The following is a 22839-nucleotide window of genomic DNA, read 5'->3' on the forward strand; positions in this document are numbered from 1 at the left end:
TATTTACCAAATTCTATGCAATTAAAGAAATTTGAATTTGAATTCAGGGTCTGTCCTTTTTGTTCCCGTTATGAAAGAAAGAGAAAGACACAAAAAAACAAAGAAGGAAAATAGACACACACTGTCGTGAAATGGCCTCGATTTAGCATATATAGCTGATCTTTGGTTCAAGTAAATAAGCAACTAATTCAGCATAAAGCTGCAGACCTCGTTATAACTAATGTAAAAAGAACCTAAAAGTCCATCCATGTCGTAAAAATGTCGTACGAGTTAATGATTACTTAAAACAAAGCGATTATTTAACTCAATTATTAAAATAACCTCTCTTCTTTTTAGTAATTCGTGAAGATCTTACAACAGATGATTCAATTTCGTAAACGCCATTTCAAAATCATGAGTGACATAGTTACTTCCGTTTTTTCCATTGAAAATTTGGACTGTAGAAATTAACCAGTCAACAAAGTGAGATTTTCTAAAAAAACAACTGTATAATTTTGCATGTCAAAGAGAATGAGTCAGTGGCACGACGAGTGACATGCGGGCGCGTGAAACTGCGCATTGTTGTAACTGTCAAGACTGTCATGAGCTGACTGGACATTGTCTACTGGACCACCCAGGTGTTAGACTGCTAAAGAAAGATCTAGGCGTTTTGTAATACCAACCAATCATCAATGGAGCAATGGCTCCATCACTCCAAGCGATATAGAACACCTGCACTGCGTCATTGGTAGGTAGTGATTCTGACTCTCTTTAGCTACACTGGAAAATCAACAATGTGATCTACTTTATTCTAAATTTGAATATATACAGTGGCTGTTAAATTCGAGTGTCAAATCAGTTACGTAGTAAATAATTTGTGCCAATGGAGGAATAAGCCAACAGAATCATCTAAATCCGTCTTATGTCAAGAATCTGCATATTCGAGCTGTGAATCCGTTGCAGCTTTAGTGATAATGGCTGTGAAATATGTGCTCCTAATATAAGCTGGGAAAGAATTATCAATAAATCGTTCGTTGTTAGTAAAAAAACGGCAACAAAAATAAGTTAAGTAGTATCATAACCTAACTAACAAAAAGTTGGAAAACCCCCGACATTGTCACTTCAAAGTTCAATATCTCAAAAACGGCTGAGCCGATTATGATAAAACATGTCTAAGAACCATCGCTAGAAAACCGACTTACAAATAAAAAAACCGCATTCAAATCAGTTCACCCGTTAAGAGCTACGGTGCCACAGACAGACACACAGAAAAACTTATAACAGTTATAACCCCTCTTTTTGCGTCGGGGGTTAAAAAAACAATAAATCGAGTTAATAGTAGAAGAAGAAAGCTTTTAGACGGTATGATTAGTTTTAGCTTCAATGGAATGCAATTAGCGAATGATCAGCACCGTGAAATGAGAGTGAGATGGCACGCTACAGCCTTGCTCTTAGTTATGGACCAATTTGAAAACGGATCCTACGTTATTAGCGCCAACTAGCCTGTCACAGAAATCTTTATTCTAAGATCTGACTAAACCGTTAACTTAACCGTTGTAGTTTTCCTTGTAAGTTTGATATGCTTACTACCATCCTGAATTTTTTTTAATTTTTCCACCCACCGGTTTAGATTTCAGAGGGGGGGACGCTCGATTTTAATGAAAATTTTCAGTTTAAAGTTCTAAGTGTAAAGTTCAGAGAACTCTAAAAAAAACTTATTTTTTATTTTTTATTGTACCATTTTGTCGGCATAGTTTACATATATATTCGTCTAAAATTACAGCTTTCTAGCATTGATAGTCACTGAGCAAAGCCGCGGCGGACAGACATGGCGAAACTATAAGGGTTCCGTTTTTGCCATTTTGGCTACGGAACCCTAAAAACAAAAGGGTTATACGACTCCTTGTTTGTCGGAACCCCAATCGTCAGACACCTGGTCGCACCGACCAATTATTTAAAGTGTAAAGTTTAAAGAAGACTCGCCGTGCATTATGAAAATGGCCTCCCCACCACCCAACTGCACCCCCACTTTTAGTCTAAGTAATTGTTTCATAGACATTGTCTAGATGGGGACTTTTTAAAAAGCGACTGGAAGATTTTCAGATAGCTATTTTTTCTGTAATGCAATTTTAGGAAAGCAGATTTCTATCCCTAACTTTATCACTTTTTTTCAGTCTCTGTCTATTATGACGTCATGTTAAAACTGTGTGTTCATCAGATATTAATGTACTTAAAAGCTTGCAGCATTAAATGCTGATAATTTCATTGTTAACCCATTATGATGCATTTGGAAAATGGAAAACTGACTACGAGGTCGTTACGTTTCGTTACGACGACGTTACCATTAAACTATAATGCGATTGCATATTACGATTTAACTGCTACATGTTTGCAGTGCATGGAGTGTGCTATGTCGTTAGTTATTACCATTGATTCAATCCATTAATCTAACTATTACAATATTAATACTCTATACTACAATTGTTTCAGAGATACGGGCAGTAAATAACTTTGAAGAAAAAACCTCTACTTCTGACTCTACTTTTTGTTTATTATACATGCATTGTAGGTGCAAACGAAGTTTTAAGTGATTATGATCAATAGACAACAACAAGCGTCACGCCTGTATTCCCAAATGGGGTAGGCAGAGCACACGAAACGTTAGCGCTTCGGAGCCACTTTTAGCGATTTTAGATTTTAAATTTGACAATAACGAATCAATAGAAGTGTGCAAAATTTGACTTTCAAGATTGGACCCGAACAAACAAACATTTTTCTATTAAATAAACGTTTGTAAAAAAAAATGCAAACGTCATCAGCATCACTCACAAATGGTAAATATGATGTAGGCACAATGTTGCTTACGATGAAAAACACAGTCCACTTCAAATCCTTCTCTTTAAAGACAATTAACCAGTTTTCATTGAGAAGAAAAAGGAGTTTGATAAACATAAACTAGCGATGTCTCTAGAAGTTGCGTATACACATAATCCTCATACGTTTTGAGTTAAGCTAAGTAATGAAATATTCCCGTTGGCGGGAATTCCGTTCAGTCCCGAAGCGATATATCCGTCCCGTGGCGCAAATCCGACCTGACGGGCCCGGCCAATCCGCTAATGGCGCTTAAACTTTACTTTGCCTCGGAGTTATGAAGCGCTTTAAAAATACATAGTGCATGCCGAAATTCTGCTAGCATTTATGTAGATGACTTTTGAAACGTAGGTCGGTACTAAGTTGCTCTCTTTTTTTATTGCCTGCCAGTGGTTTATTAGGGCTTAGTTGGTGACAAGTGTTTGTAAAATGCCTATTATGTTAGCTATCATGTCGTCAACGTTGGGTACCTTACGTTTTCTGGGATGATCCATATTATATTTTTTATCGATAGTAGACTTATATATAGCTCACTACTGTAGATATATATTTTTTTCACTCGCCGTTTTTTTGTAAAAATAAATTAAAACTTTATTTCGGCAAACCACACGTTTCGTGAGATTATTAGTTTTTGTGCCTTGGTCTGTTTGATTAAAAAGGTGCGCCATCCTAGAAAACTTAAGGTACCCAATTGCAAACTTGAGTGTACACCCTTCAAGCCTACAAACAATTTGATCAAGCCCTAACCTTCGTGATAAATAAATTGTAACTGTGTACATGACCTGAAATAAATAAATTGTAACTATTAATATCGATGTCCTGTTAACTATTTTTAAAAAATAAAAAAAATAGATGTCAAAACATTGAAACTAACTTATACAGGCTTTCATGCAAGATCAATCCCATGGGTAACGGATACCAGGCGGTCAGAAGTCCCGGGGTGGTCAGCGTGCTTAATCGCGCAAGAGGCATTATCGCACGGGCCGAGTTAATCGCCCGCCGGCCCTGATTAGCTGAGCTCCCGGCCTCTATGCCCCCCTGGTAGGAATTATGCAGGCACGACTTGCTGTGTGCGAACTCTGACCCCCTGATAGCGTGATGATAAAAAGGAACGCGACTAATTTTATGACAACATTTATTGGTATTTAACGTCTGTTAGTTATTTCGTTTGTACGAAAAATTCTTACAGGAAAATAATCTAGAAGCGTCAAATTTACGATCAGAAAACAAACGGTGAGTTTACGAAAGAACTTGGAAAAGTTGGAAACTCTTGCATATTGTCATTTCAGAATCCAATACCTCAAAAACAGCTGAAGCAATTTTAATAAATGATGATGATTTTAGCTAAGAGCCAGCTTTATACTTCGCTCCTTCCGTTTGAGGGCTAATGTTGATGACTCAGACTGACACACAACGTCGAACTTGAAACACCCCTCTTTTCTCGTCGGGGGCTTAAAATTACTCACAACCACATTACTTTTGTCTACTGGCGTTAAATAACTAAAATAAAGCTACCAAAAATATTAAAGGGCTTTTTTAGTATCAAGTCAAATTCTCTATTTAGAATCACAATCCTATAGTGACCCTTCTCCCATAATTTCTGTTGACTAATTAAAAATATTGACAGAAGGCAAACAGGGCCGGAGTGTCACCTGGGCGATAACTCACGGGATGCAAACGGGCTTTATCTGTGCGTCGCACCCGTCCGCGTTTGTATATGCTAATCGCTTTTATTAAAATTAATACAAATACCGCCCTGGGCTGGGCACGCGTATTTTGGTATTACCATGTCATTTTCGGTTGGTGACGTATGACTTTATAGTTGACATGTAGGAAAATAGGGGTAGTATTTTAAAACATTGCATCGTCACTCAATATAAGTACGTCTTGCTCAACGCTGTAAGATAGTGTGTATTCTTTATAGCAGTTGGCGGCAAACCACCCGGTAGGTGAATGCAGCAGGTTGTCAAACGTGTGTCAAATCTGTTAGATAGTTAATACGTAATCTGTGACAAATATGTTCAACCGCGTGAACCGCACATGCCTCAGTATCGTTGTAAGTGTCTCTTAAATGTTATCAAAAATTCGCAATAATCCTAACATCCAAACTTTTCCGTAACCGCAAACTGAATGGGTTACATGCGGAAAAATTCCACTCTGCGGACTTGCCCATTTTCCCGGGCAAACTTGGAAGTTGGTGCAAGTAATCTAAAGTTAGGTACCAGGGCGGCAGAGGCTATTTAGATGCACATCTTAACTCCGCCATATATCTAGATTGTGCGAACTTCGGAGAGCGAACTCGGAAAGTGTTTCCCGCGCGGCTGGACTTTTTTTTAATTCGAAAAAAGAAAATGGCGTGAAAACCAAAGAGTTGAAACAGGGCGAGTATTTTCAATTTGGTGTTAATTGAAAAGCGCGCGATATGCGGTGTAGGATTTCGAATTTGGTGCGTTTGAATTTGGAAGTTCTTTTTTCCGTTAGCCAGTGCAACGGATTATTCGCTGTGGTTCCTTTAATGGAACTACTGCGATCCCTTTTTGTCTTTAGGTCCTTTACAATATCTTTTTTTCTTCATTACTCCTTTAAATATATCTACTTGCGAAGAAAGTACTACAAATAACCCAGTACAACGGATTTTTACACCTCGAGCGAATTGGCATATTATGCAAAACAAGATTTAAAAGCGCATAGAAATGAGTCTATCATCAGTTAGGTATCAACATATTGTCTACTTATTTTTGTGTACATGTGTCTATATTTTTTTTACAGCTCTTGTTGTGCATTAAAGAGTTTAGATACATGTAATAGCAATACGACTAGATACCTATATGTACCGACTTATGAACAATGCGATGTAGCGCAGCTAATTAGCAATTTCATAAGTTACAAAATGGTGGCATAGAAAAAACTGAATAGAGAAGTTTTTATTTCAAGTTACATTTATTTACAGAATAGTATTTAGTACTCCGCACGGAATCATTATTTCCGAGAGTTTAATTGAAATATGTCAGCTCAGTTTAAATTGGGAACTTCACACACACCATAGAATATCTTCGCAGGTGTGTGTAGCTTTCCTAACGATGCCGATGTTTTCCTTCCCCGTAAAGCCTATGGTAAACAAATGTAGCTAAGATCACCGCAGAATGTTTTAGTGCGCAAAATTAATTACATATCTTAATTCTTGATTATCTTTTAAACAGTAAGGTCGTCTTGTAGTCTTTTTAAATCCATCTTTGTTTAAATCTCGATTTAAGGCTTAAACTGACAGTCGTTGTACGGATCTGACAGGACTTAAGACCACTTAAACCTAGATTAAAAAGTCTGCAAGTGGACGTAAAAGTGACTACTTGTGTCTAGGAGAAATTAACTTTATTTGACCTGTTTGTTTCCATAAAGTTAATGGAAATCAAACATAACACGTTGTCTAAGTATGCACATAGAAGGTATTGCGGGACTGTACCTATATGCCCACAATTTTCTCAAGCATTGTCCCGTTTCCTTTCCTGCTTCGCATTAAGCCATATCTCACGCACGCAGGTGTATCTCACATAAATAGAGCCCTTTTTAATATACCCTAGATTTGCAATAACACCAGGGCGTCAGAAAACGGGGGTAGGGCGCAATAACTGTGACATCGGAATACATTAATCAAAGAGGTGTTAGGCGAGGTTTTTGCGGGACTAGGGATATTGCGCTCTCCTAAGTTATGGTGTCCTGGTACCGTTTAATAACTCACTACTGGATTACCGGTTTTCTTCGTGTGAAGAACGCGGAATGTTTATTTTTTGGAAGAAAACAGATAAAGAAACACACAAAAGATGCAAATCAAAGAAAAAATTGTGAAAGGCTCTACGCCACTCTACATTTTTTTTCTTTTTTGGATACACTGGAAATGGGTGACACTATTTACCGGCACGGAAAATACCGACACCGGCCCGATTAAGAATTTACAGAACATCGATTATTTTTCACATAATAATCACACGCTCAAATAACACGTCGCTACCGCTTCCGTAACTTCGGAAAATACTGCAATAAAATACGGCCAAAGCTACTGTTTCATCCATTTTCCATATTTAAACCCCCGACGGCAACCTGAGACGGACCGTTGTCCACCCAGATACGTTATCTTAACGACCATCCCCCGGGGGAGAGACGACCCCCTGATACTCCAGCCAGATATGATGTCCTGGTCACTAACTACTGCTTCATGATAGTTGTTGTTTGCTTAATCTTATTGTTTAGGTATTTAATAGTACACGTAGGAATGGAATGTCTTTAATTCAGGAGCAACTAGGATAAATTCTCCTAAATGCATTGTTATACTTTGACCCATTTGAACTCATTAGATTGAAATAAAGATAACGCAGGGAAGGTAACGGCACTTGCGAAGTGTGTATTGCATGCCAAATTACTTACGAAATACGAAATTTAATCAGTCAAAAACTCTTAAGTAAAAAATATTTGTAATAGAATATTTTATGCTAACTGTACCTTATGTTTAGAGTACCTATCTGTTATCTACATTGTGTATACCAAATTTCAAGTCAATCTTGCTACTAGAAGTGGGTCAAACTTGCATGACCAGAGTTCAATCTAATATACTTCACTACACTTCTGTTGTCTCGTGACAATCGATCAATTTATGGAAACATTTGTTAACTATAATTATTATAAAGTCTCCAAAAACATTTACAGGGGGTTCAGTCAAACGAACTCAACCTGCTTAATCCGATTGAATTCAAAGACACCTTGTATAGGCGACTATATCAAGATAAGATGCCCTTATTCACGAAGTTTCACTAAGTTATATGAAGTAAGAGCTATAAGCACCTCTCTCAAACCAACATTAAAGTGTGGCCATCGAGCCACCATCCAGTAAAAGGCTATTTTCAATCCTATAATTCCCTCGCCGTCTCATCTCCTGGAGGACACATCATTTCCTACTTTCCGGTAGATATTCCAAAACTACCCACTTTTTAAGTCGGCGACGTTTAGAGGCGGGTCCGGCAGGAAATTCGACTTTCCCGGAAATGGAGTGTGGAGGTGAGAAAGCTGTTGAGTTGGATAGTGTCGGAGAGGGATGCGTGATAGGATGCAGCGGCATTTGAATAGGATTCGGTTTCTTGTGTGATTTGAAAAGCACTAGTAGTTTGTATTTAAAGATTTAGTACTAGATGGATGCTACTGTCTTGCAAACAATACATGAGGGATGTGGAATCTGTTTCACCAATCTTTGCTAAGTTTCTGACACATGTTTCTACAAGTGTTAGTTTCCTAACTAGAGTTCACATACAGAATGAGATGTAAACAACAGACAAAAGGAATAAAGTAATATTCTAAAATATAAAACATACACCCAATTGCTAAAAATTGCACCGAGGAATTCATCATATACGAGTCTTCATAAAGAGAACTACAAAAAAAACCCGCGTCAAATATCAAATTAGAAGTCTCAAATCCCAACGGGTGAACTTTTGAGATTTTATTCTTATCCCGTGATTGCGATAACAATTAGCTATTTTCATACCAAATTGCATCTAAATCCGTCGAACCGTTTTAGCATGAAAACGTACTAAACGTACACACATACATACTTTCGCATTTATAATATTAGTAAGATAGGATAAAGCGAAAAAATCGTTTGACCATCTCGGAAGCTCTTAATAAGCATCAAAATATGATATTCTATTTATCTACTAACCCAGCCGAGTAAACATAGGGGCTCTGCAAGCAAACCCTTTCGCCAAACTGGTATCAGATGACCACGTATTAATTACAATACGTTTTGTACTTAAGTAAAAGCTTTCGATGCAAGTGGATAAGTTATAGCTAAAGAAAATTAGGTAGCGTTGTAACATCAAATGGAATAGTTAATTTTATCTTTTTCTGTTCCAATTATTTTAATTTTGTTTGAAATGGGCTTCGCACAAATTTGTTATATTAACATTCGAGAAACTTCTCCGCCTCCGCCTTTTTTTTGAAGTAGGTTTAAAAGAGACATTTGCGGCCTACTTGTTTGTTGCTTTACGGGTTTTGATTTTGACTTTTAAAATTCCCGTGTCATACTTGCGCAGTTTGGCAGTAGCCAGCGCCACCCTCGCTGCTGGATTCCGAATACATTCCATCAACAGTCTAATGTTCGAATAGTTCACAATGTTGAATCAATATTTATCACAAAAGCGCATATTTTGAGTGCTAAACCTTAAGCCTTTGTTGATATTGGTTTACTGTATATCAAAAATAGTACTTTGTTGCCTATAGGCTTCAAAGTGAGTGTTGCTTAACGAACGAGCTTGCTATAATGACTGTTAACAACTACGTAATACTCGTGTAAATACGAACGACGCAAAGTGGCTCAACAGTCGTGTTGTGTTGTGACTTACATTAGGAAATGTCAACTAAACTTTATAGCTGATGATATGACATACCCATTCATACATCACTACAACGTTAAGCACCTCTGTAATATCTATAACGTCCGCGTATAATGATTATTTATTTCATGTAATGAAATATCATTATTAACAATCATTAGGGCAGGTGGCCCCACCGCCTCGAGCAATAACGAACGGTTTTAATTACCGGTAAATGCAACCACGGTTACCGCGAGTCGTTCCAGTAGTTATTGAATTAATATCGATTCAACATAGACACTGTATCTATCATGTAATAAGGCAGACTGGCTTAAGAAATATGGATGTGCGCATAATCATGTTTCACTTCGGTAATCGGACTAATATCGTACTAATATCAGGTCAGGTACAAATAAAAAAGCTTAATTGGATGTTTAGTTTACTTATTGCTTCACAACGGAAAATCAATATTTTGATTTCGCAAAATCAGCGTTACTTTTCACACCTCTCATTCAGAAAAGTAACTATGATTTAATTTCATCATAACCGCACTAAATACCCAGAACAAAGCGGGACTTTTTTGCTCTAGAGCAGAAAAAATATGTGAAAATCTTTTTTTTTTTTTTTATTTTTTATTTCACCAAATTTGTTACACGGTATCCGTGCGAAAATAAAACTGAGACATGGATGCACAGAAACCAGAAAAAATCTGAACCCAGGTCCTCAGCAATCCGTGCTGCGTGCTATAACCCCTACACCACCGCTGGACAGGAATTTAGACACGAATTTTTCCTATGCATACATATCTCAGGTTGCTTATTTCTACCACGCTACTTATGCAGCAGCACTAGCGACATCTATGTTTTTCGCTCTCATCGAGAGACGTCACACTCTATCGGAACCAACCGCTCACCCAGACAAGAGATGTCGCTACTAAGCAATCAAATTATGATTATAAAATCTTTTTCGTTTTTTTTTTTAATTGCACCACCAAAGAGGTAACACAAGTATTTTTGCTATAAAATTAGCCTGCATAGTGTAAAAAAATCTAGTGTTAGGTTAGTCAATCTGATGGTCTTATGAAATTTGACAGCAATCTGTCAATTTCATAAAAAATAAAATAAAATTTAATGGGTGCTACCAATCCTACCAAAAATAGTAAGTACCCGTATTTAAAAAAGAACGTTGTGTGTTTGGTTGGCCAAGCTGGCGCCCATCCGAAATTGGACGTATCGCTGGTAGAAATATCTGCTACTAACTCTGCCAAAAAAGAGTAAGAAATTAAAAAAAAAATTAGCAGAAACCTTGCGAATTTTCCGTGGTCATTTTTTGAGATTGCGAATGTAAACTTACAAAAATGCAATCATCGAGTGCTAGTGACATTTCTTTTCCATTAATTGTTTAGCATGAGTTTTTTTTGTCTACTATTCCTGTAATAGTTAAAAGAAAAGCAGATTATGCACCTCGCGTTAAGTAATTTATATTGCCCTCGTGCTTTCTAAAGCCCTCGCTTACGCTCGGGCTCGAAATCAGCACTCGGTGCTATAGTAAATAACTTTCTGCTTGGTGCAACAATCTACTATTTCCTTCCTGACGAGAGGGACCAAAGTGTCACTTTTCTTCTGATCAAGCATTTCTAAGTGTTTTTTTGGCAATGCAATTTTTTAAAGTTGATAATTGAAACACCACGCCATTTTCTATGCTGGTTGCTCTTTAATTATATTTAGGTATCTATATATATTTATCTTTTATTTCAATTTTCGTTGTAACTCGGTGTGAAAAATTGTATGAGTCACTCGGGAGCAAAATTATTTTCATCTATTATTTGCAAGCTTTAATAGTCAAGAGAAATATAAAAAAATATTTTGAAAAAATGACTGTCAAGTTTCTTGCGGTACATTCTTCTTGGCAAATATGGTCTTTCCGAAAGCGCTGGTGGTATAAAAAGTGACATGTAAAGGAGCTCTTTGCGGCCTACGTACAGAATGTTTTACGGTATGGTAAATTATGTAGTCGCGGGCAACAGCGAGTGTTACATAAATGTTGCGAATTTTATGGTTTGGGTTCCTTGTGATCTTTGTTTAAAAAAAAGTCCTGACTGATTGACTCATCATTGCCGAGCTCAAACTTTTAGACCGAGAATGCAGAAAGTATTTTGTGCACCGAACTCCCTTTATGAAGTCAACGAATAAGGACAGATGTCGCAAAATTCTCACGGGTTAAGGTAATTCTGTAATGCGGCAATGCCGTAGGCGTATGCTAGTGTTAGATAGAGTTATTTTTAGTTCCATACTACTTAGCATATTATCGTGCATTAAAATAAATAAACATAGAATCATTCACATGCGCGACGCATAACAGTCGCATTTATTAAAATTATAACGATTCAGTCGCATGCTAACGTTGCTGTGAAAACGTCTAGATAGCATAAACTAAATTTCTATTTCTAATATTAGCATGTAAGTACCAGGAGATCAGAGAATGGCAGAGATATTGCAAAACACTGGATTCCTAGGCGTGCGGTGTTGAGTTACGCCCGTATCGGGTTCGCTTTGAGACGCCGCTGCGGAATGGGAGCCTCGCCGCATGAATTTTGTACTTTAATATTTTATTTATAAACTGTCTCCTGTGTTATGATATCCTGGTGCTTTACGGTTATTATTAGGACGTTTAGAAAGCTCTTTCCCATTTTATTCGACGTCGAAGATAACAAGGATGCCTGTTTTGAAATTTTATATACCGAGTTCAGAACTTACTTTTGCGTTTTATTTTTGGAACCATAGAACAAAGACATTATTTCTATGGGACCTATGGTTGCCAAAATCAAGTTTTAATTTAAAAATGTCTAATAGACTCATTGGTCACATACACTAGGATTCTGTTCAGTAATTCAGATTTTGTAAGATTAACAAATGATGCGAAAATTGCGAATATATTTTGATAACAATCAATGCATTCATGTAATACCCAATAGCCTCTAGCTAGAAAAAATAAACTACTCGTATAGTTAGTCGTCAAACCTGATACGCTTCAAGCTTCAAAGTACCAAAGATTTTGACAGTACAAAACCGAGCTTAACATTAAATCGCGATTTAATTTTTCCAACAAGTGACCGTAATATTTACCGCTCGCGAAACTTAATCGCACTCAACTCCCGCAGCCGACATAAATCCCATAACGCAACCAAAATACACCTCAATTTTCACAGTCTCCGTTAAAAATCTCAAGGAAAGTTCCCTTATTTAAGGGCAGGGCGAGTCATAAGTTTTACTCGACGCATCCGGGGCAAATTGCTGGCAAATCCTGGGAATGAGAATTTATTAATATTGGAACACAGTGTTGTGACGGAGGGACCGAATTAAACCCTAAAAGGACGTTATTTGGTGCCAAAATATAAAAGTACATGGTCTGCAAGCAAATGAATATACGAGAGGATGGAGAGCAAATTGTGTTGTAAGTTAGAGATTCCGGCAGCTCCTGACGCGATGTAGCAAAGCGCCAACGTCTTTACTAAGCTTATAAATGCGACGTTTTTGTAATAATTTAGTGTCCGTTCATATCTTGAAATGCCTTGGCTAGCCACGTACTTTTTTCTGTATACAGGCGACTACTAAATCATGCATGTTAATACTGTGTCGGTCTGCTTTCTGGACAAAAGGATCGCTTATTTATGAGATCAATTCGTTACCAGTCTGCCTGTTTGTTTGTCTGTCAAAACAAGACACTTTTTCTCAGAAACACGTGGAGATATCAAGTTGGAATTAATATCTAATAATTAGATTTCTTAGTTTCAAAGTGCACAAGATCATAGGATGATAAGAAACATACAAAAACTGTAGGAATCAAAATCTACATGTACCTACACACGAACCAACTGAATCGTGACCGACTGTGGAACCTTTTCGTAGAATAAGTCATAGTGACATCACATTGCTTGACAAGGGAATTTATTATGACACTTACTGTGAGAACGTTCTACGGTAGGCCAAGAATCAAATGGTTCGACTGTACATTCCGTTGACAAGGAGGTACGAAATTTGGCAAAAAGTAAGGTTTTACGCACAAGCAATAGAAAAATCAGGCAATCAGAAAAAAACACAAGGGAAACGCAATGTAAACTACCAAGCTATCATAACACGTAAGCACATAAAACAATATTCCTCGCGCGGCGGATTACAGCGCGACTTATAATTATTTTTAGCCCCCCAAAGGGCTTTGGGGCGCGCGCGGGATTTGTCCTAAGTCGGCGACGTTCTGATATTATTTCTACGGTATTTTCTTAAGACAGGTGAGTATTAAGACGCGACACGGATAAGTAAACGATTAACGGGATCCCCGGAATCATGGCGTATGATGGATGCGGGGATTCCATTTGTTATCAAAACGACGCACCATGTCAATAACAAGTCAGTGCAGCGTCGTGACAACGTAGACAAATTCCCCAGCTGGGAAATTGGGAAACGTTATCATGAACATGTAAGTACACATTTCGATATGCGCATGAATGACATTTAAATTCAAAACGCTTATCGACACGTACATCTGACTTTAAAATTCAAATCTTTTACCATGCAGCCAGATTGTTACCAATATCGCGGGCAGTGCGCTGAATATAAATTGCACTCATGCACACGCGAGATCGCGCGGCTCACTTTACTTTTACGTCCGACTCGTTGCGAATTAATGCAAGCGATTTGATTCCATCATGCGACCGTTCTGATTTCAAATCGCAAATCAGAAACGGATTCCATATTCCATATTCGAATCGACCTTTGTGGCCAGCGTGTACGCGCGTTCATTTGTTTCGGTGGCCGCGCAGGTGGCGCTGTCACCGCGCGGTGTTCCGTTTCCCGCGCGTAATCAAATGAATATTACACGCGCGTCATGTTGACAGCCCTGCAGTTTCGACCGATATGTAGGTCGGATGTCGGATGCTCTTTTTGACGACAATTTGAAGCATTGTCTATGCCCGACCGCTTTTCAGCGCGCGCGTTCGTTTTTCGTATCAAATTACATGACGCGGTTTCGACGCCGTACCTACCTATAAAATCACATTTTACTGCCGTGAAATGTTTATATTTTATGCGGTATTTGGTACAACTTTAAAATGATGAAAGTCTCTATTGGAGCTAGGAATGTGACATACAATTCAAATAATACAAAATCATGATACATAACCCTCACTGAATGGCAGTGAATGTCGTGAAAATTCAGTGGAATTTCCGATTTCAGCCGTTGGATTTTAGGAAGCTAGCTATTCAAAACTGTAGCAGGGTACAGTGTCATCTATTGAGAGTTAACATTGACATGTCCCGACTTACGCCGGAACTGTTGTACAGGGAGTCGGTAATGAAAGCACTTAGCGCTAAGCGAAGCAATTATAAGTAATTTGGAACGCGCTAATGGGCGCGGACGGCGCGCGCAAAAACGCGAAACGGAACGCGCTAAAAGCTCCCTAATTCGATTGTTCGACGGTTACTTTTTAAACTTCGAACTGTAGAACTGTTAGAGAATAAATCCTTCAGCTCTGATTCAATAAGTTTTATGCGGAATGGAACGTGACTTTTTACTGACTCAATCCGAACTAAATTAACTCTACCTTCACTTCTTTCCAACCATTCCTAGCTTTCATTCACTCCTTTTTCCACCAAGATAATTTTCATTGTCAAATTACCAAAGGTTGTTTCAATTTCAAACTGGAATTGTATCCAAAAAGCTGCTGGCAATATTTAACGAAGGCCAACTGGCAAAAGCTCTTCAGGCTGTAATTAAAACTTGTATAATTCAACGTTCCGCGTCGGAAATACGCGGAATTCATAGCCATAAAGAAAGTAGGATTCGGCTCGCGCGAATGAAACACAAATACCCTGGCTCAAAGGAGTAGAGGACTCGCGTCACCTGAACTGCGCTCGCCTTCTTCGGCCCTGGTGATTTATGGGCGCGGATCCGGACCGGTAATGAAATTGCACCCCCCGCCACCCGCTCGAAGCCATTCTAGAAATTACTACGCAACACCGTGCACTCCACCGGCGTCCTGATACTCTGGTAGCCGTCTTATGCTAATGCTTCATTTTTTGCTTCATTTATCAAGCACATGGGTATGTAATTGTGTTTCAGAGTTTCAGTTTTGTCTGAGAGCGGCTTTGAATCGTTCTTTGTCTACGCAATGAAAAATTTATTGCTCTCGCGGGAAATTTTAATTGAAAAGCGCGGGCTACGCGCTCGGCTGCGTCACAATGGTTCAGTCGCGCTCGCGCCATGCGTAAAGCCGTGCTGTAAATGTTTTTCAAGCCTTTTCATGGACCAATTTAATGGTAACGACTTCGGCGTAAATCCCTGTGCGGTGCGTTACCGAAACGTTACGATATTTCATTAGAAAATCGTCACGCATCTCGGCTTCCGCTGAATGCGCGATAAATGAGCTTTTTATCAATTGTTTCATTACAAAAGCGGATAATTTGTTTCTATTTAAATAGGAAACAAACGATTTTCGTGATAATAAATCATGATGTTACACGACATAGTTATTTTCAAAAAACTTTTATTTTGTTAATCAGTTTTCGAATTGCATTCTGATTTTCATAAAAACAATAACTTTTAGTCAGATGTTGTAATTCTACTTCCCATACCAACTCTATCTATGTAGAGCTTTCTGGAACTATACACGCACCTAGTTGATGTATTTAGCAAATCTCCTTTCCAAACTCTATTTAAATCTTCCTGGAGCCTACACACAATACCTAGTTGACTGCATCGCATTTGCGACAATATTTATCGTAACAAAATATCCTGGGAAGATAGAGTTGCCATATCTGATGGTACCAAAACCTCATAAACAAAACGTAATAAAGTGTTTTTGGTCATATTTCGGTAATCACAAACAAGCAACTAAGTTAAGATCGCCCAACACATAACAAGGAATAGAGAAGAGGGGAGGAAAAGCCTGAATACGCAACTTGACAGTTTTTAATCATTCATAGTTGATTACTCATTAGACCTACAGGATGCAGATAGTGGATGAGCACAATATTTATGATGATACGAGTAGATAGAGCATGCTCTACCCACCTTTATATTCATCCAAAAACTCTTCAGTCCACCCATGATCAGGACACTGAATACGTCAAAATATCTAGAATTTAAAACCCCATACTCGTAGCAAATATGGCTATGCAACTTTGTGCGAACCAAGTTGTGTTTCAAACGTGTGATTCCGAGGACATGCCTGCATATGCCATGCTGTGTCATCTTCGAAACCAATAACTGCACTCTATCTCTCTAAAGTTCATGCATGCATTACGCTTATAGCTACACTAGAACAAAATGCTATTATTAGCTCCCTTGTCAAGCAATACCATGTCACCATGACTTTTTCTACGAAAAGGTTCCACAGTGGGTCACGATTCATATTCATATTTATTCATTCAAAGTCATGCTCATTACATTATTAGATGGTAGTTTTACAAGACGGTAGGTACATGACACCCTGTAAGGGTATGAATGTCTATTTTTTTTATTCAGTTGGTTCGAGCTCGTATATTATGTCTTGGTAATGTTAATTTAGCAGTGTGAAGAAGGAAAGACACAGGTTTTGATATAAATTGAGCATCTTCAATTTCAATCTCTTTCTTTTGTTCCATGACTACGAAAGGAGACCGCTTTTTGTAAATATAAACATTTGGGTGATACCTACGTTTGTCTATGTCCAGGAGTGGACTCCAGCGTGAGAAACAGAATGAGTACGTACCGTTAAGTGCTGAAATAGCCACGCCCGCAGGATGTTGGTGGCCACCTTCGGAAAGATGCCCCTTTTCTTTTGGTTTTTCTTGCCGTTCGACTCGTCGTCCTCCTCGCCCGTGCCCTCGCCCGAGCCGATACTCGCGTTACTGGCGTCCCCTGGTGACAAAGACAGACATTAAATGTATGAGGAACGGTTTTCTAACATGCTTTTATAGCTTCATCCTGTAAGACCTGTAAACTTTGTATCTATGAAAGTAACGAACACTTTGTACTTGATTTTCACTCACTATAATAACGTAGTTATTGGCATTTATCAACTATGCAATGTAAGTATACTTCTGTTAAATCCATACTTAATATTATAAATGCGAAAGTGTGTTTGTATGTTTGTGTGTTTGTCCGTCTTTCACGCCGTAACGGAGCGACGGATCGACGTGATTTTTAGTTTATGGGCCCGAGAGTGACATAGGCTACTTTTTATCCCGGAAAAATGCACAGTTCCCGAGGGAACATCGCGCGATAACCGAATAGCACGCGGGCGGAGCCGCGGGCAAAAGCTAGTAAATTTATAATTTATACAGGCAACACTAAGATATTCAAATGATCATCCTTTAACATACAGTGTGTTACCGGCAGCCCGGCTTTTTTTAAGGGAGGTCAAAGTAACGCATTTCTGTAACTTAACCATGACATTAATTTAATTAATAAACTAAAATTCAGACTTTGTTAACTTTCTAACAAAATTATAATTGCCAGCAATGTACAGCAAAGTATATTGACAAGTAAGTGTAAAAATGACAGCCGACAGATACTTTGATTATTATTAAAATTTATGACGGTGGAAGCATTCTACACTTCCACTGAACGTAGATATAGTTAGTGTTTAGTATTGTAACTAAGGGACCCCATACATCCCTGTATTTTTATTATTATTATTTTTTTGTATTTTTTTTTCTTTAATTGTATAATATAGTTTTTAAGTATTTAATTTGTAATTATATTATTATGAAAAAATTACTTTCTGCCAAGTTTCTTGCGGCGCATTCTTCTTGGCAATGATGGTCTTTCCGAAAGCGCTGGTAGTTTAAAAAAAATGACGTGTCCATTGCGGCCTATTTACTGAATAAATCATTTGAAATTTTGAATTTGAAATTTTGTCAATTTACTTTGCTGTACATTGCTGGCAATTATAATTTTGTTTAGTTAACAAAGTCTGAATTTTAGTTTATTATTTCAATTAATGTCATGGTTATGTTACAGAAATACGTTACTTTAATCTCGCTCAAAAAAAGCCTTGGCTGTCGGTAACACACTGTGTATTCATGTTTATTATTTAATTAAATGATTAACTATAATGTGTTAATCGCGTACAGGTATCAGGATAGAAGTGATTTGCAAGAGATGTCACGTCTCAGCTTATCGCGGTGCGTCTGGCATATTAAATAGGTAACTTGCATTTGTTTAATCACCTGCCACGCTGATTCCTATCTTACGTACGCTTAATTAATCTGTAGTGATCAGACTTAGATTTAATTGTTATCGCCAGACGACAGGTTCGATGGTTTAAGCAGGGTTTTCAACGAGCAATATTGTCCGAGTAGCTACAGATTGCGGGCTACCTAACTAGTCATGATGTGATGGATATTCAATGTCCGTAATGCATTGCTACTGAGATGATTTTAATCCCTCTTTTTGTGTTATTTTGCAAAATTATTCAAGTCAGGAAACTGTTGAAACAATGGAAAACCTCATAGACGGGAAAACTTTCGAATTGTTTCGTTAATTAACGGCAATGCTTGTAATTCCCATGTACGAATACCAGGCGAACAGAAGTGTGGAGCACGATAAACAAATTAGCGCGCACTGAGCCGCATCAAATATTCATCGGCACAGGAACAAATCGAATCAGCAGCGGGGCTGACTCCATCTTACTCCTGCTCTCCTTGTACATTGCTTCTTTTAAATAATAAAAAACTTACTTGTTTACTTTTTTTTTCAGATCGTGGAAATACGCAGTAAGATTGGAAATGAAACATGGAATTGAATTTAATGAACCCCTCTTTTCCTGCAGCATGTATGGCATATGAGTGTCCCATAAAAATAATTATATAATAATATTTATATACCGTGTTACTTTTAACTTCCGTTAACTTTAAGGGAGCATTCAATAGGTCAAACGAAGTTAATTTCACAAAGTCACTGTGGCCTAACTTACTGTTTAAAAGATGCTTAAGACGTTTTTTTGTTGTTAGCAAAAGAAGTGTAAAAAAGTGAGTTTTTATGTCTCTCATATGGTCACGTCAATGTACTCGGCAAGATGAAAATGTGTATATACGTATGTTTTTTTTTTCGAATTGGCTAAATAATTACCAGTTAGTTTCTCTTAATGAACTGAGCCATCTGTCCAAGTTAACGGAGGTCAAGAAAAACACGGTGCATAATTATATTTTATGTTCAGTTACTGAGTGCGTAAATACTAAATTAATTCGCAAACAGTTATTTATATTTTATATTTATGCTTTAGACGATCTCCGTGATTTTTTTCTAATACATGTCCTGTAAGTCTATACATGCATACGCTCGAAAAACATGACCGTCCTTGCGGCAGTCGGGTAACAAAATACATAAAATCAAAAGAGTCCCTATCACTACGTTTTAAGGCATACAATAGTGATGCGCACCGCATCCCCGCATCGACTCGATGAAAATGTAAACGCAGCGTCGGATATCGCGTCGAAATCGAAACGCATCGCGCGATATTCGACCGGTGGCATGCATTGTGATGGTAATAGGGGCAAAGTAATAAAATTACTCTTAGGCCATTACCCGCGCCCCTCCCGCGGCACAGGGTGTACAGGCAACAATAAAACGTTTTCGACTTTCGCGAAAACAACTGGTGATTGTCTGTGTAATTGTTTTATTCGTGTACCGAGATTTATTTGGATTTTATGTAAGAAGTTAGGGCTTTAGAACGAGGCAATTTCAATTTGGGTTACTGGGTTGGTTGATTGCTGGCAAAATAATGGATTATGTTATTTATTTATAGAAGCTAGCCGTGCTTTCATGAAGGATCAATGGCCAAATGTGCCAGTAAATGTTTTCTAAAAGCCATTAACCAGACGGTACTAGTCATTTTAGTTAGAATTTCTGTAAGATATTTTGCTTGTACCGGGTGTGGCCTATAATATGATCAAATAATTAAAACATAGATGATACTCCTCAAACTGAACAACATTAGTTCAGCGACTTTTCAAAATAATTAGTTTTTTAATTTTTATTACACTTTTAAGTTTATTCGAAGAAGCAATGTAAAGCAAAATGCTTGATGTCTGTAGCGTGACAGACGACGCCATTTGCGTTCTAGGATGGCGTACATTGATAGCAGTAGGTATTTAATTTACATGAAAAAAGGAACATTTAAAGACTCCATTGTTTTTAAAAGTCGCTGAACTAATGTTGTTCAGTTTGACGAGGACGATCTATGTTTTAATTTTTTGCTCGTATTACAGGCCACACCCGGTATACCAATAGCTTGTAGCATTTAAGTGTGAAAAGAAGCTAGCTTTACGTTGCGCTTACGTCTGATTCCCGTGTGATTTTTGCATAATCCATCTACATCGCAAAGGGAGTCTTAACACAAAATTTTAACTGTATACGTCAGTCAAGGGCGTTTGGGATGGGTGTTGATGAATTAGTCCAACAGTCAGTAGTTTCGTAATAATAATCATCATCATCAAAACGTCTACTCAATTTGATAAAAAAAATGTCCACTCGGAACGTCAAGCGGGTCATCCTGTAGATGCATCACCGTGCAAAATCAGAGTGCAGCCCGATGCAGTATGTAATCCCCTAATTCATCTTACGCACGCACACTAGCACACACCCCTACAGCGTACCCCACACGGCTGTGTGAAAAGTCAAGAATGTTTAAATTAACTTCGCGATAATGGAATTGCATTCGCTGTTTGCTCTTTTCGGTGTAGTTTTACTAAATAAATTTCGGCAACTCTGCTGTGTGAGAGCGAGCTAGTTCTGCTTGGTTGTTTATGAATGTAATGCAAGAGATGAGATTGTGTCTTTGTAATACGTTTGGTATTGGTAGTGATATACTTGGCTAGTTTGTTGAAGTTGCACTGAGTTATTGTCAGTCATATCATCATTATCATCACATAATATATCCACTGTTGAATGGTACATGAGAATGTCATATATCCACTTGGCCTAGTGGTTTGTACGAAGTGAACAGATATTTGTATGAAAAATATTGTTCTCGGGTCATATGAATCTATCATATAATTATTTTATCCGTTGCTTAGAATGCTTTGTAAGCTTACTTTGTCAAATTGTCCAAATTTATTTAATATTTTAATGCGAAAGTAACTCTATCCTGAACTGGCTTGAATCGCTATTCCGATTCAGATGAAATTTGATATATAGAATAGAGTTTGAAACTCTACAAAGGACGTAGGAGTTGTTGTCCCGTAAAATTGCATAGTTCTCGAGGGAAAAGGATGAACGAACTTTTGCAGATAGTTTTGCGGGCAACAGCTAGTTTTCGAATATTGTATTGATGGTAACTGCATTTCTTAAAAAATAATATTATGTAACATTAAAAATTTATCGGAGATTTTGCCCAATTTTTGAACTGGAAATCATACGTAGGAGGACGTAGCTTTTTAAGCTATGAACTTAATCAAATCAGACGCATCTCTCACTTTTCATCTCACGGTTTCAATAATGCAGCGTTTCCCATGGTCGCTCATTAGGGGTAATCCCAGCGCTGGGCCCCACAGAATAAGCTGATTGTAACCCGAGCGGGCACGCGGCCGCTCGGGGGTGCGGTCGGCTTTGCACACTTACCCAAAAACTTTGAACACCACGTGTATAAACAACTCTATACCACGGTGTTAGAGCTAAACGCTGGTGCTGATGGTAATAATTGACGCTCTTTGTGAATTTCGTCATAAATTTTTAATGAAATTAACGGTGCCCTGTGAAGTTTTGCGCGTCGTAAATATATAATTTTTAATATTCGCGTTATTTTTATTTTATTTTATTTTAATAAGATATTATTTGTTTTGTTTACGATGTGATGTTTTTGTGTTATTATTTTCGATACTTATCTTATTCATCGAAATTATTGATTGGTTAAGCGTTACTTTGCGAAGGTCCATATCAATGAATAGCAGTAACTTAAGTTGCGTCTCCGCTACATACTCGCTGTTTGCTTTGCTGATTCAATCGACAAAAATGATGAATTACCTGTTTTCAGTTCGTCTTTTTTTCATATTAAGTAAAGCCTAAATACGTGCTACTGAGAACTACTCACAAAAAAATGTTTTTACAATTTAATTAAGTAGGTACCTATAGTTTTTTGACTCACTGGTTTTGAGCATAAGATTGGTATTATTACAAATGTCTATCTGAAACTACTTCACCGAATGTTGGCGTTTGGTAAATGTTTGTAGGTCAAATCCAAAATATACAAAAGAGCTGCTGAAATATCAACTTCAGATAGGTTTTTTTATCAAAAATTAATTGCAGCGTATCGACACTGAAAAACGTCATTCTACAGTCACCGTTAAATATTTCCTTTTATCGACAATTCCTCCTCAAACTTGCTATTGTCGACAAAGTCTGCCGCTGGCAGGGGATTTATGACGCCATTACATTAGTGCAGCAAATGAGTGCAGACTATCGAGTTACAGCAATCAGCTGGAAGTGGTAGTGACGGGGTTGCCTATCGATAACATGGCGCTTCACTAGCAAGTAAAGTTTACAGGGATTTGTGATTCATCTAAGCGATAATACAATCAACTTGACGATTTGCATGCAAGTTAAAAACAAAATACTTAGGAGAGAACTTTTTTTTATTCGACTGGTTGGCAAACGA

At 37.8% G+C, this 22839-nt stretch overlaps 1 protein-coding gene across 4 annotated transcripts in view; it reads right to left on the reverse strand.

Annotated features, from left to right (window-relative positions):
- The window catches only part of hth (Meis homeobox homothorax), a 385579-nt gene that overhangs the window by 114476 nt on the left and 248264 nt on the right, over positions 1–22839 (reverse strand). For all 4 annotated transcript variants that reach the window (XM_074094049.1, XM_074094048.1, XM_074094052.1 and 1 more), the window contains exon 10: positions 16954–17102. In XM_074094049.1, the coding sequence (XP_073950150.1) occupies positions 16954–17102 (149 nt within the window). The remainder of the gene's footprint in view (positions 1–16953; positions 17103–22839) is intronic.

This window comes from Choristoneura fumiferana, chromosome 11 (genome assembly GCF_025370935.1).
Source record: "Choristoneura fumiferana chromosome 11, NRCan_CFum_1, whole genome shotgun sequence".
Classification (NCBI taxonomy): domain Eukaryota; kingdom Metazoa; phylum Arthropoda; class Insecta; order Lepidoptera; family Tortricidae; genus Choristoneura; species Choristoneura fumiferana.